We start from the raw sequence: 15,253 nt of genomic DNA on the forward strand, positions 1-15,253 counted from the left end.
AGAAAACTCTCCCTTTATAAGTGAACGTGACACTCGTCTCTGACAGTGTTCTAGCAGTAGTGGACACCAAAAGATCCTGAGGAAGATTCCAGCAGAGGGGTCGAAACGTCGAACATTTTAGAAGAAACATGACGCGGCCTAATAACCCAGAAGATTTTGACTTCAGTCTAGAACTAGCTGGCTGTGTTTTATTTTTAAATAACACATTGATTTTTCAGCTCTTTCTCGCAATTTCCTCTTTCTTTATTGTCACACTTTTCTCGATCTCCCAGCTCCAAAGATACCTTTCTCTTCTTTGACTGTCGCTCACTTAAATTAATACTAAAATATAAATCACAAACTAAACTCTAAACAACTGCGCTAATGTTGTTGTTGTTGTTGTTGTTGTTGTTGTCTTCAGTCCTGAGACTGGTTTGATGCAGCTCTCCATGCTACTCTATCCTGTGCAAGCTTCTTCATCTCCCAGTACCTACTGCAACCTACATCCTTCTGAATCTGCTTAGTGTATTCATCTCTTGGTCTCCCTCTATGATTTTTACCCTCCACGCTGCCTTCCAATACTAAATTGGTGATCCCTTGATGCCTCAGAACATGTCCTACCAACCGATCCCTTCTTCTGGTCAAGTTGTGCCACAAACTTCTCTTCTCCTCAATCCTATTCAATACTTCCTCATTAGTTATGTGATCTACCCATCTAATCTTCAGCATTCTTCTGTAGCACCACATTTTGAAAGCTTCTATTCTCTTCTTGTCCAAACTATTTATCGTCCATGTTTCACTTCCATACATGGCTACACTCCATACAAATACTTTCAAAAATGACTTCCTGACACTTAAATCTATACTCGATGTTAACAAATTTCTCTTCTTCAGAAACGCTTTCCTTGCCATTACCAGTCTACATTTTATATCCTCTCTACTTCAACCATCATCAGTTATTTTGCTCCCCAAATAGCAAAACTCCTGTACTACTTTAAGTGTCTCATTTCCTAATCTAATACCCTCAACATCACCCAACTTAATTCGACTACATTCCATTATCCTCGTTTTGCTTTTGTTGATGTTCATCTTATATCCTCCCTTCAAGACACCATCCATTCCGTTCAACTGCTCTTCCAAGTCCTTGGCTGTCTCTGACAGAATTACAATGTCATCGGCAAACCTCAAAGTTTTTATTTCTTCTCCATGGATTTTAATACCTACTCCGAATTTTTCTTTTGTTTCCTTTACTGCTTGCTCAATATACAGATTGAATAACATCGGGGAGAGGCTACAACCCTGTCTTACTCCCTTCCGAACCACTGCTTCCCTTTTATGTCCCTCGACTCTTATAACTGCCATCTGCTTTCTGTACAAATTGTAAATAGCCTTTCGCTCCCTGTATTTTACCCCTGCCACCTTTAGAATTTGAAAGAGAGTATTCCAGTCAACATTGTCAAAAGCTTTCTTTAAGTCTACAAATGCTAGAAACGTAGGTTTGCCTTTCCTTAATCTTTCTTCTAAGATAAGTCGTAAGGTCAGTATTGCCTCACGTGTTCCAGTATTTCTACGGAATCCAAACTGATCTTCCCCGAGGTCAGCTTCTACTAGTTTTTCCATTCGTCTGTAAAGGATACGTGTTAGTATTTTGCAGCTGTGACTTATTAAACTGATTGTTCGGTAATTTTCACATCTGTCAACACCCACTTTCTTTGGGATTGGAATTATTATATTCTTCTTGAAGTCTGAGGGTATTTCGCCTGTTTCATACATCTTGGTCACCAGATGGTAGAGTTTTGTCAGGACTGGCTCTCCCAACGCCATCAGTAGTTCCAATGGAATGTTGTCTATTCCGTGGGCCTTGTTTCGGCTCAGGTCTTTCAGTGCTCTGTCAAACTCTTCACACAGTATCGTATCTCCCATTTCATCTTCATCTACATCCTCTTCCATTTCCATAATATTGTCCTCAAGTACATCGCCCTTGTATAGACCCTCTATATACTCCTTCCACCTTTCTGCTTTCCCTTCTTTGCTTAGAACTGGGTTACCATCTGAGCTCTTGATGTTCATACATGTGGTTCTCTTATCTCCAAAGGTCTCTTTAATTTTCCTGTAGGCAGTATCTATCTTACCCCTAGTGAGATAAGCCTCTACATCCTTACATTTGTCCTCTAGCCATCCCTGCTTAGCCATTTTGCACTTCCTGTCGATCTCATTTTTGAGACGTTTGTATTCCTTTTTGCCTGCTTCATTTACTGCATTTTTACATTTTCTCCTTTCATCAATTAAATTCAATATTTCTTCTGTTACCCAAGGATTTCTACTAGCCCTCGTCTTTTTACCTACTTGATCTTCTGCTGCCTTCACTACTTCATCCCTCAAAGCTACCCATTCTTCTTCTACTGTATTTCTTTTCCCCATTCCTGTCAATTGTTCCCTTATGCTCTCCCTGAAACTCTGTACAACCTCTGGTTCTTTCTGTTTATCCAGGTCCCATCTTCTTAAATTCCCACCTTTTTGCAGTTTCTTCAGTTTTAATCTACAGGTCATAACCAATAGATTGTGGTCAGAGTCCACATCTGCCCCTGGAAATGTCTTACAATTTAAAACCTGGTTCCTAAATCTCTGTCTTACCATTATATAATCTATCTGATACCTTTTAGTATCTCCAGGGTTCTTCCATGTATACAACCTTCTATCATGATTCTTAAACCAAGTGTTAGCTATGATTAAGTTGTGCTCTGTGCAAAATTCTACCAGGCGGCTTCCTCTTTCATTTCTTACCCCCAATCCATATTCACCTACTACGTTTCCTTCTCTCCCTTTTCCTACACTCGAATTCCAGTCACCCATGACTATAAAATTTTCGTCTCCCTTCACTATCTGAATAATTTCTTTTATTTCATCATACATTTCTTCAATTTCTTCGTCGTCTGCAGAGCTAGTTGGCATATAAACTTGTACTACTGTAGTAGGTGTGGGCTTCGTATCTATCTTGGCCACAATAATGCGTTCACTTTGCTGTTTGTAGTAGCTTACCCGCATTCCTATTTTCCTATTCATTATTAAACCTACTCCTGCATTACCCCTATTTGATTTTGTGTTTATAACCCTGTAGTCACCTGACCAGAAGTCTTGCTCCTCCTGCCACCGAACTTCACTAATTCCCACTATATCTAATTTTAACCTATCCATTTCCCTTTTTAAATTTTCTAACCTACCTGCCCGATTAAGGGATCTGACATTCCACGCTCCGATCCGTAGAACGCCAGTTTTCTTTCTCCTGATAACGACATCCTCTTGAGTAGTCCCCGCCCGGAGATCCGAATGGGGGACTATTTTACCTCCGGAATATTTTACCCAAGAGGACGCCATCATCATTTAATCATACAGTAAAGCTGCATGCCCTCGGGAAAAATTATGGCCGTAGTTTCCCCTTGCTTTCAGCCGTTCGCAGTACCAGCACAGCAAGGACGTTTTGGTTATTGTTACAAGGCCAGATCAGTCAATCATCCAGACTGTTGCCCTTGCAACTACTGAAAAGGCTGCTGCCCCTCTTCAGGAACCACACGTTTGTCTGGCCTCTCGACAGATACCCCTCCGTTTTGGTTGTACCTACGGTACGGCTATCTGTATCGCTGAGACACGCAAGCCTCCCCACCAACGGCAAGGTCCATGGTTCATGGGTGGGGGGGGGGGGGGGGCTGCACTAATGACAGTTTCAAATTAAACTGAACTGGTGGCCAAGTGACCAGCTGTTACAATGACTGGCGGTATTTTCTTTGAATGTGAATTTTGGATGAGTATCATTGATTGTCGACATGGGCTACTGCTAGGACAGTGCTAGTGGCGTCTCCCATCGCAAAACTTAATTCTGAGCAATGAGAATTTCCTTCCTAATGTATACCACATGGGAAGGCAGGACACTGAATAAAATTAATAATGGTCACCGTGTACAAAGTAACATCATTACTAAAACAAAATCTCTCATGTTTCCATTTCAGTGCATTCTCTTTTCAAGAGTTGTGAATAAAATGGTATTTTTTTTTTAACAGTAATAGCTTACAAGACACCTTTAAAATCCACTGCCCTAGGTGGCTGCATGGTCTAACTAGGCCTAAATAAGCCTCTGTGCCGCCATAGATTGTAAAATGCACTTCTGATGTCTGTGTTTTCTACCATGCAGAGTGCTTGGTTTATTGTGTTGTCAATTTATTTCTTTTTCTGAAATCCAGATCACTGGTAGCTAAGTCCCATTAGCTCCCCATGTGACTATAGTTTGTCACACAGAAGGTGTTCCTGGACTTCAGCAAGTGTGTTCAGTGAAGAAATTGACCAGTATAATTCTTGATTTGTTGAATCTTTAACTGTGGCTTTCTTGAGGATCACAGTGTTCGCTATTTTCCATGTTCCAGGTATTCTTACCAGCTGCAGAGCCTTATTTAGGGTTTTGATTAGAAAGGGGATAATGAGTGATGCAGACTGTTGTAGGACTTCCATGTGGACACCATCAGGCCCATGGGCTAACCTCTCATTTAAAACAGCAAGTGATGGTTTCATTTCTGTAGTCAAGCTGTAGTTTTGTTCAAAGATTGATGTGCATCTGTAGATCTGTTTTTTCGTCATCATCAGGCCAGAGTTTTTGCAGTAAGTATTCTGCAGTGCCTCTCCAAGCGTACGTTCACATGCCATCATTTTGTTGGAGCATTGCCAAGATTGACGGGGTTTGTTTTTTACATTAAAGCTTTGCAAGGTAATCTCCACATGTTTTGTATCTGTTTTGTTTTCTTAGGTTTGTGAGTTTGTGTGATCACGGAATTTTTGAGTGTTTTTTTCTGTTTGTTGTTTGTGTGTGGTGTTGCTGTCTTCTGTGCTGTCTGTATCAGTTCAGTCGGTGTATGGATTTGTAGTCCGTGCTTTCTGTTAAGTTTCACAGAGGATAATATTATATGATTTCTCGCAATCTGTCCCAGACTGCTTTATGGAGCAAGAGTCTTCTGTTAGAAACATCATCTGCTAAGTTGCCTGCATGGATTTTTATTGTGATTACATTATGGTCACTTAGTGTGCAACCTTTGTCAATACTAGAGTCTCCTATTTGTGTCAAGGCTTTGTTATTTATTACAGGGATATCTTTTGTTTTGCTTTCCTGTGTTTCCCTGTTAAGAATGCATAGATTTTATTCAGGTAGGGTAGTGTTTACTATTCTTCCTCCATTGTGAGTTGTGTTGGAGTGCCGTAACACCTATTTTGTGTGAATGACTGTGAATAATAAAAAGCTTTTGTGCCTTGCATATTGTGCAATGTTACTAATGTGATGTACATATGATTGTATATTGAAGTATTGTGCATAGTAAGAACTATGATCCAGTTGGTATGTTCCCATATGAGTTCTACTGTTACCATGTACTTGTCACAATGTTGACTTATTTTGGTTACTTCAAATTTTTTATGCATTAGTACTGTGACAGCCATCGGTATTTGGTAACCCTTAATTGCTATTGTTCCCAAAGAAGGTTGCCAGCACCTGAAGGAGTCGCATACACTCCCACAATGTTTCAGATATCTCATCCAAGGCATTTCCAGTTGTGTTAATTATTTAGATGACTTACTAATTACCCGGGCCACATGGGGGCAGCACTTGCAAAATCTACAGATGTAAGCGGCTCAAAGTCTGTGGTTTGCATTGTTTCTCTGACAGTTGTAGTTTCTTGGAGCCAAATGTAAAGCACCCAAGATTTATATTAAGTAAAGAAGGGGCTCACACCAACACAAGAGCATATGGATTCAATCAGTAACTTACAAGTTTGCAAGAACCTCAGATAGCTACAGTCATTCCTGGGCAAAGTTAATACTTATGCAAAATTCATTCCAACACAGTCCAGATGTCCTAGCTGCTTAATCAGTTGATTAAAAAAGGAGTTAAATTTGGGTGGTCAGATGTGTGTCACAAAGCCTTCTTGCAACTTAAAAAGAGCGTTAGGTCGGCCATTTATTTAGCAACATTCAATCCGGCAAACACTTGCCACTGAAGTCTGATTGTGTCGTTCATGGATTGCTGTTCCACAAATATCCCATTAGCATAGAATAGGTGACTGCATTGGAATCTAAAACATTAAATGCAACTGCCGGGAGGAAGTCATTTTAACTAGGCTGCATATTGGGCACTGCCTTTTTAGCCATTGTCATTTGATAAGTGGTGCCACCCCACCGCTTTGTACACGTTGCACCCAAGTTTTAACTGTCCGTCACTTCCTGATGGAATGCCCATTTTTTAACCGTTTACTTTCCCACTTGGGTTTGGCGTCTGAGTTATTGGCCATTTTAGCAAATGACACACAGGCTGTCGACCGTGTATTACTTCGTTATCTGCCAAAGCAATATGACGAAGGCCATTTAATTTTTAGTTTTGGACCTCCATTTCTGTATGCCTTCATGTTCTATAGTTTTGACTTGGACACGTGTGACACCAGTTGTTTTTTGCGCTCTAAAGCAAAACAAAACCAAAAATTAAACACAATGCAGCGAAATTACTTACAAATAGAGGAAGATGTATTAGGTATTACATATGGTGTCAAGAAGGTTCATGTATATCTCTACAGTACTGAGTTTCACCTGATCACTGATCATCATTCGGTAACCCTACTCACAAGGAGCTGTAGTGACCCCCTCCACCTCAGCAGTGAAGTGGGTGTGGCTTATGCAGCCACACCCAGGACAAGTCCATTCAACAGCCTGTCTGCCTTGTAGGCACCAGCCGTGATCAATGATGGGAGCCAATGGAGGTGGAACGACTACCATCTTCTATGTCATTTCTGGCTCACACCAATGCTCGAGGGGGAGATACTCTCACCGAGCAATTAGCAGAGACTGAGCATTCTCAAACTGAGATACCCATGGAGGCCTAACTATTGTCCTAATCTGAACCATGGCCAGCACTCCATCCACTGTGGGTATGAATTAGCAGTTCCTCAAAAACAATCGATCAGCCAGCAAACCTAGACAGTGTCGATATTCAGCCCAGCTGATCAGGACAAGAAAATATTGCTTGAACCTTTGACAGGGGTTATAGCACTCTTGTCTCCCCTTCTTTGATGGGACGACAAGGGCTGGGCCATTTCCAGCCCCTACCTGCCGATTAAAATACATGGAGGGGGAGAGCGGGAAAGTATCAGACAGTGATTCAGATTCCCCACCCAGTCCAGGTATTGGTATGGAGGAAAAGTCAGAAATATTCGGGCTTCTTATGAAGGCTGCAGCTTTCGCCAATGGAGTGCACCCTCACGGGCATGTCACATGGATGCATACATTGACATGAAAGTGTCTGTACATACCCGTGGCCCCACATCTGTCTGGCAGTTTTCACTAATCTCTGAGGCCTTCAATACTTTCCAGTAACAGTGTGACGAACTTTACCTGTAATAACGAATTAAGGATGGATCTGCTTGTTTGGAAGTATACAAATTATTGTTTTTCTCTAACACAAAAAGGTGGAACCATCCTTTATTCATTGTTATTTTTTGCAAGCACAGGAACTGATCTCAAAACTCCAATAGGATAGACCTTACCTGTGCTGACATTTTTTCAATTGAGATAACTCCTTGGAATGTTTGCATACGCACACTTACAACGACTTTCCTGTTGCTGTACTCTGGACTTTGCTTCTGGCTAGCTGTTCACTGCTTGAGCTCTGTCTTTGTTCCATCGGTCTCCATGTCACTAGTGCAAGTGATCATAAAATGTATTTTACCTATGCTTAGGATGATAGAAAACTAACTCTCTCTCTCTCTCTCTCTCTCTCTCTCTCTCTCTCTCTCTCTGTGACATTAAAACCCCCATGCAATTGTCAGTTCATTGATGTAATGAAATACCTTTCTTTTTCTTCCAGGTGTTCTACACTGTGGCTAAAAGTGTGGTGCTGAAGAAGAGATAAAACATTAGTTGCACAGTCTTGTATATAGGTGACAGTAGAGGGTACTTTTGCACATAGCTGCAACACAGAAAGACATCTTTTGTATTTATATTGAAACATTTTACAGTGGTAAAATGCAGAACAGCATGTCACCTGTCTTGTCAGGAACAAAATATAAACTTTTAAATAGTCCCCACTCGAATCAAAGAAGGCACTCTCATCTAAAGAGTGACAGCAGTGTTAAATACAGTGAAAACATGGAAAGGACCAGAGACAGAAGGAAGTGCAAGACTCGTTTATTTGATGAGTCACTTGACAAGTTAAAACCAGAAGAAATTTCCAAGCTAATTAATAGGGAAGATGATGTTTCTTCAGAAAGGAGCTCATTAGATTGTAATCAAATAGACAGTTCTTGTCGTAATGTAAATGAGACGTTGTCTCCATCTAGAAAAAATACCCCTCGTTCTTGTAAGAAACGTAAGTGTATTTGCTGCATGACAGAAGGAGGAACTCCTTCTAAAGCTGAGATAGAAGAGAGAACAGTTTCTGAACATAATAATTCCTCAGTTTCGGAGGTCACTGGAGCTATGTTTTATTCTTCTCCAACAAAAATTAATGTTAGAATGAATGAGAGAAGCCCCTCCATAAAATATAATTACCATAAAGGGGACAGTTCAAAATCTGTTTCTAGTCCTGTTAATATGAAATCAAAGCGTGTAAAAAGTAATATTGAGCTAAAGAAATGGAAGTATGCAGAAGATTCAAATGAAAATGAACAGGTGAAAGTACAGAAAGATTTCCAAGAATCCAGTTGTGCTGAATTAAAAGACACGCGAATCTCTCAGAAAATATCAGATGGGTCACCGAAATCTTCATCCAAAAGTCAACGACTGAAAAAAAGAAGAACTACTACTCATCGTGACCCCAGTTCAGATATAGAAAATTCTGACGACGTAGGGGAAGCAATGAAGGAAAATATTACTGTTGGAAAAGTAAGTGCTTAAATAAAGACAAGAGTTACTACTAATATTAGATAATCTTACTAATCATCTTCCTCAAAATTTTATATGCAATGACTGGGCACTCATTAGTATAAAGTTTCTTTTCATTGGTAGTTAAAGTCTGGATTGTGTTTCTGTGTGACGTCCAGTACTTTTAATCAAAAAATTCCTTCTGCTAGTGTGATAAGTTGCATTTCTCATAACACTCAGCACACAATTGCCATTACAACACTACTGTGGGGTTTCAATGGAATATCCTTAGGTTAACGAAAAAGCTCACATATGCCACAGCATTCTCATGCTGTGCTTGGCTGCTCAGAGAACATTCTTGACACAAGGATTGGTAAAAATCGTGGGATATTTCTGATTTTCTTTGCTCACTTAGTGACACTGTAGAGCCATGTACTGCCAGAACCATAACAGTACTTACATTGGGTCTGTCTTGTTGTAGACAGTATCACAACTGAAACTGAGTTCATTGCAACTGATTCATCTAGATAGTTTTTTGGGGAGGACATCCACAACTTAGAGACATTGTGAATAACAAAAAAATAACTCTCAACACTCAATAACCATTCAAATTATCATAACAATTAAAGTCCAGAGTGATTAGGTGTTTCCAGAAGCCACATAGCTGTACAAAGGTGCTTTATTTGCAAATATAGGTTTTATGTCAGTATACATGCATCTTCAGGTCTCAGTCTGCCAAGACTACAAACCACTGTGTGAAATTTTATGAAATGGGAGAAATACAGAACTATAGATATTTTTGGCCATTCAACAAAAAACAATGACAAGTTCACCCATGGTTATGTTTACATAATGTAGAGGGACATTTATGGAGTCCCAGCATTTGGGAAGTTTTACATGCTAAGAGTCAAATCACATTGTCATACTAAAATTTAATAGATACAAAAGATGTTTGTCAGACATATACAAAGAATTATCGCTCAGTGAGCCAGGTGTAGAAAAAAGTGGGGAAGAAACTAATAATGACCTGGGGGCCAATAATGTGAACTGGGATAAAATGTCTAAAAATTAACTAGTGTCTCGGGAAAGTACTATTTGCACATGGCAAGATCTCACCTAAAAATTAATACTATTGTGTGAGTCTTCTAGTTTAAAACTTTGATAATTCTGGGCTGAGATGAGATTAATGATAACCAAATGGTTCACAACTTCCTTAATTTGATAAGAACATGTGACCATTCATAACAGGCTCACTTAACTACTTGGCTTGAAATTACCCACAAAGTCATGAGGTACCTCCTAAAATCATGTCTGAGCTCCTTTCGCCCGGCGTAGTGCAGCAGCTCGGCATGACATGGACTCAACAAGTCACTGGAAATCCCCTGCAGAAATATTGAGCCATGCTACCTCTAACGCTGTCCATAATTGCAAAAGTGTTGCTAGTGCAGGATTTTGTGCACGAACTGACCTCTTGATTATGTACTACAAGCAATTCATGGGAGTCATGTTGGGTGATATGGATGCACAAACCATTCGCTCAGACTGTGCAGAATGATCTTCAAACAATTGCAGTTGTGGCCTGATGGCATGGCCCATTGTCATCCATAAAAGTTCCATTGTATTTTGGGAACATGAAGCCCGTGAATGGCTGCAAATGGTCTCGAAGTAGCTGAAGATAAGTTTCCTGTCAGTGATCAACTCATTTCACATAAACACAGCCCACACCATTATGGAGCCACCACCAACTTGCACAGTACCTTGTTGAGAACTTGGGTCCATGGCTTCATGTGATCTGTGCTACACTCGAAATGGGCTATCAGCTCTTACCAACTGAAATTGGACCTTATCTGACCAGGCCACAGTTTTCCAATTGTCTAGGCTCCAATTGATGTGGTCACAAGCCAAGGAGAGGCACTGGAATGGATTTCGTGCTGTTAGAAAAGGCACTTGCATCGGTTGTCTACTGCCATAGCCATATTTTGCCACACTGTCCTAATGGATACATTTGTCATACATCCCGCATTGATTTCTGTGGCTATTCCATACAGTGTTGTTTGTCTGTTACCACTGACAACTTAAGAGAAACGCTGCTGCTCGTGGTCATAAAGTGAAAGCCATCGGCTAGTGTGTCATCCGTGGTGAGAGGTAAGGCCTGAAATCTGGTATTCTCAGCACACTCTTTACACAGGATTGCAGAATATTGAATACCTTAACTGATTCCAAAATGGAATGTCCCATGCGTCTAGCTCCGACTACCATTCCACATTCATAGTATGTTAATTCCCGTCATGTGGCTATAATCATGTTGGAAACTGTTTCACGTGAATCAGCTGAGTACAAATGATTGATAACTCTGCAATGCACTGTCCTTTTCTATCATGTGTACATGGTACTGCCACCATCTGTATGTGTGCATATCACTATCCTGTGACTTTTGTCACCTTGGTGCACAGCAAGAAAATTACTTTCCAGCGAACATAGATGTCTAAAATGTTCCATCAGTGTAGTGATCCATGGATTATATATATGTAGTTCTGATTAGTATCTTGCCCAATATGCTGATATACCTTCATAGACAGGCACTACCATACAAAATTAGTCCACTGATGTATACTGCTGGCCATTTAATCTGTTAAATATCCTGACCCATCTTTATGCCACACTTACCTCCAACCCCTTGCCACCTACTATATCAATATGGGAAATGTAAATGCAAGACCTGTCCTGTGCATCCCCACCTAGCACAATTTATTCCAGTCCCATATCAGGTAGATCCTACACACATACAGAATTCTGAATTATGTAGATAGGAATTGTCATTACAGCACATCCTTCCATTGCTCCACCATCATGACCTCAATCTCAGTCAGCCCTAATTGCACACCAACTCCATCTCTGTCATCATGCTTCCGAATTCTCTCTCATAATCTTCACTCCTATTGTGTGATTTGCCACTTCCTCTGGTCTCTTCCTCCCAGTTCTAATACTTTGTGATCCATGCATAAAAGTAATAGAAACTGGCACCAATTTGTGATAGATTGTCAGTGTGTGAGGTGTTAGGTTACTTTTAATACAGTTCATCATTTATGAAGTACCAATTCTTGCAAAGAAGAAAACCAAATTCCACACATAATTTGCCTTTCTTCTTCGTCATTTCATGCGTAATGCCAATTGCCTCAGTTCTCCATCATTTGGATGGTTATAGTACATTTCTCCTTCTTGTGTATTAATACTGTTTTAGTAATGCCTGGACCCATACAGTCTACATTTTCCTCCCATTGTCTCCGGTTTCCCTTTACTTTTCAATTTAGGTTATATAGACCTAAATTCTCCCTTATATCCTCATTTCTTTCATTATCTTCTCTTTATTCTTCAACTTTTCTTGAAAACCTCATTTTCTGGAGCCTGTATTCTACTCTGTTGGTATGTTGTTGCCCATGCTTCACTTCCATAAGTAAGGGATGGTTCTGCAATGGTAAAACTTCAGCTGGCTTTCTTACCTTCTGCAATTTCTTTAGGATCATACCATGTATGGAAGTAAATTTAATTTTGGATCCATGTCATGCTTATATTCACATGTGATGCTGCATCCTAAATATTTAAAATGTATAAAATGTATATCTTATTATTAAAGATTAGTTTTGGTCTTATTGGTTGTATGCTCTGAAATTCTGTCACTTTCGTTTTATCTACAGGCAATCTTTAGATAGTAATTTGAGGGTTATCTGGTGCAACTGGTGGACGTTATCTGAAGTTTATCTTCATTCCTTGCAATCAAGAGTTAGCTCATCTCCATATAAAATGCACATGTTTAGTATTACGATCTAAAAATACTCCTTTTTTTCTTCAACATTTTCCATTTACTGATCACTTCATCTATGTATATATTGAAGAGTGTTGGAGAAATATAGTACCTTCATCTTATCCCTTTGTCTTCATCTTCTTTGTGATTATAGTTCCCATTTCTACAACAGTTTTGGGGCTTGTGTATTGACTTTTAATAGTGTTTATGAGACGAGATAGGTAACATCATTCAGCCATTGATTCTGTACCTCTTACTGTAACTGTTATAATTAATGAATCATTCTAAATGTTAAAACAATGTTTACTGTGCTCTTTTTATTTTTTTTAAATTTTTCCTCTCTCCCTCTCCCCTTCCCCCCCTTCCTCTCCCCCTGAGTATATTACACTACCGTAAAGTAAGAGTTAACAAAACTATCTGCCGGTAGTAGATCCGTTCATAGTTCTAAAAAAATTTTATATATGTCTGCTGAAAGAAATGAGAAAGAGAAAGCTCCATTTGTTTTGTGTATGAGAGTCCATTGCTAAGATCACTTTGAAGTATGATGTTTTGTTCTAATAACAGTTTGCAGTATATGTAGTTTTATATATAATGCACTGTTTTGTTGAACACATTGTACACAAGTAAATCTGTGGTCGATGTTCATAATGTGCTGCTGTGTGAACTGCCAAATTTCTTGTATTTGTTTTCCCATTTCCACTCTTTTGATCTTTTGATTATGTATAGTGATGGCAAAACTTAACTGTGTATGTTTTGAGAATGTTATGGAAATCTGTCCTTTGTATGTCAGAAGCCACCGAAGAAACGCCGTCAGTCAACACACGTGCAAGAAAATCTAGTATGCAGTGATGTGTCATCTCCAAGCTGTACTCTTAAGCTTGCTATGAGTCGGCTACATGTTTCCTCAGTTCCCAGAAGACTGCCGTGCCGGGAAACCGAATTTGATAATATTTATCGATTTGTGAAGAGCAGACTCAGTGATGGAGTTGGAGGGTATGTCACACTGCAGCTTAAATTTGTAGCTATTGAAACAAGGATGTTGCATTTCAGCTTTCTACACTTTTATTTCTGTTTCATTTCTTGAAAATACACCTACCATTTACCAAACAAATTATTTAAAAACACATTGTTACCTGAAGACAGGATTTCGAGAAGCATTATTGACATATTCTATTTGAGTATACAATGTAACTAAAAACTGAAAATGGAATTATTTTCATACTCCTGAGAAGGAAACAGAAACTTATGCCAAGTATAGCTAAAGATATAAAAAGAAATTAAATTGAGGTGCAATGCACTGGAGAAATACTGTATGTAATATGACAATAAAGCAGAATGCTATCGACCATCTTAAAAGAAAAAAGGTCTCCAGGTCAGTTAGGGAGGTCCATACCCTACCAATCACTGGTTTTGACAAGCTTTAAGAAACTAGCTCTGAGAACCACTTGTAAGTAATTAGTGTGAAAGAGTTTGTCATTAAACGTCTGTTAAAAAAAAAAAAAAAAATAAATAAATAATTGAAGGTTCATGAATACAAGACCTGTATTGGGTCATATGGAATCATTAAAATCCTCAAAAATAAATACTTATTTATAAACATCAGGCACACAGCTTAATAGTTCTCAAGAAATGAAAGCTTTAGTGAGTTTTATCGTTAGGCCTGCTTGAGAAGAAAAGCCCATGCAAACGAGGCTGGTGGCCATGTGCTATGAGCCTTGCATTCAGGTCACATTCAACGTCTGCATTTCTAGGCTCGAACTGTGTTTATTACTGTTTGGTGAGAGACTGAAACTGTCATGAAATTTCTCTTCAGGAATATATTGAAAGCTGTCATAATTTTTTTCGATAAAATGAACTTTATTGTGAACAAGGGGAAAAAGTGATCATTATGTGTGAGTATGAACTTTTATAACATATGTTTAATCCTTGGTGCTGATTGCATGTTTTTATGTGGCATATTTTTTCCTAATAAAAAAACATACTATATTTTGTGACAAAAATACAGAAAATAACATAAAGTCTCTTTAAAATAACACAAAACAAATTTTGTGAAACTTTCATTCTCTTGTCAAATAATACAAAATAGTCTAGTAAGTGTTATTCAAGCTCCCAAGTACAGAAAGTGTCTGTGACATGTACAGTAGCCTCAGACTGCTTGGCTATTGCTCTTATTACCAGTGTTTTGTCCTCAAATATATCTGTAAAGATATGAAACACCAGTTCTTGCAGGCTTCATACATAAAACAAAATTTCAGTATTTTCAAGTGCTTGTAACCATTACATGTGATCTGTAACAGATCCTAAGGCATGACATTTGATGCCAATTATTTAAAAAAGTGAAGTGCAATAACCTAAATTCTTTCACATTATTTATTGTTATAGAATTATGCACCAGAATATAAAACTCTATTCTAAACCCTAAACAAGATCACACAATTTTTATGGGAATTATTTTGTTACTTCTAATGTTATTGTTATAAAACCCATTAGAGAGTTTATGTGAAGATATTTTAATAGTGAATTAATTAATTAATTAATTAATTAATTAAGCAATGGAATAGAAGTAGCTGTACAATGGAAAGTTCTTTA

General features: G+C 38.8%; 1 protein-coding gene across 1 annotated transcript in view; it reads left to right on the forward strand.

Annotated features, from left to right (window-relative positions):
• LOC126175798 (origin recognition complex subunit 1) overlaps window positions 1–15,253 on the forward strand; it is a 136,870-nt gene that overhangs the window by 20,694 nt on the left and 100,923 nt on the right. Inside the window, exons 2-3 of the mRNA XM_049922779.1 lie at window positions 7,868–8,883; window positions 13,455–13,657. Of these exons, the coding sequence (XP_049778736.1) occupies window positions 8,026–8,883; window positions 13,455–13,657 (1,061 nt within the window). The 5' untranslated portion in view covers window positions 7,868–8,025. The remainder of the gene's footprint in view (window positions 1–7,867; window positions 8,884–13,454; window positions 13,658–15,253) is intronic.

This window comes from Schistocerca cancellata, chromosome 3, assembly GCF_023864275.1.
Source record: "Schistocerca cancellata isolate TAMUIC-IGC-003103 chromosome 3, iqSchCanc2.1, whole genome shotgun sequence".
NCBI classification, from domain to species: domain Eukaryota; kingdom Metazoa; phylum Arthropoda; class Insecta; order Orthoptera; family Acrididae; genus Schistocerca; species Schistocerca cancellata.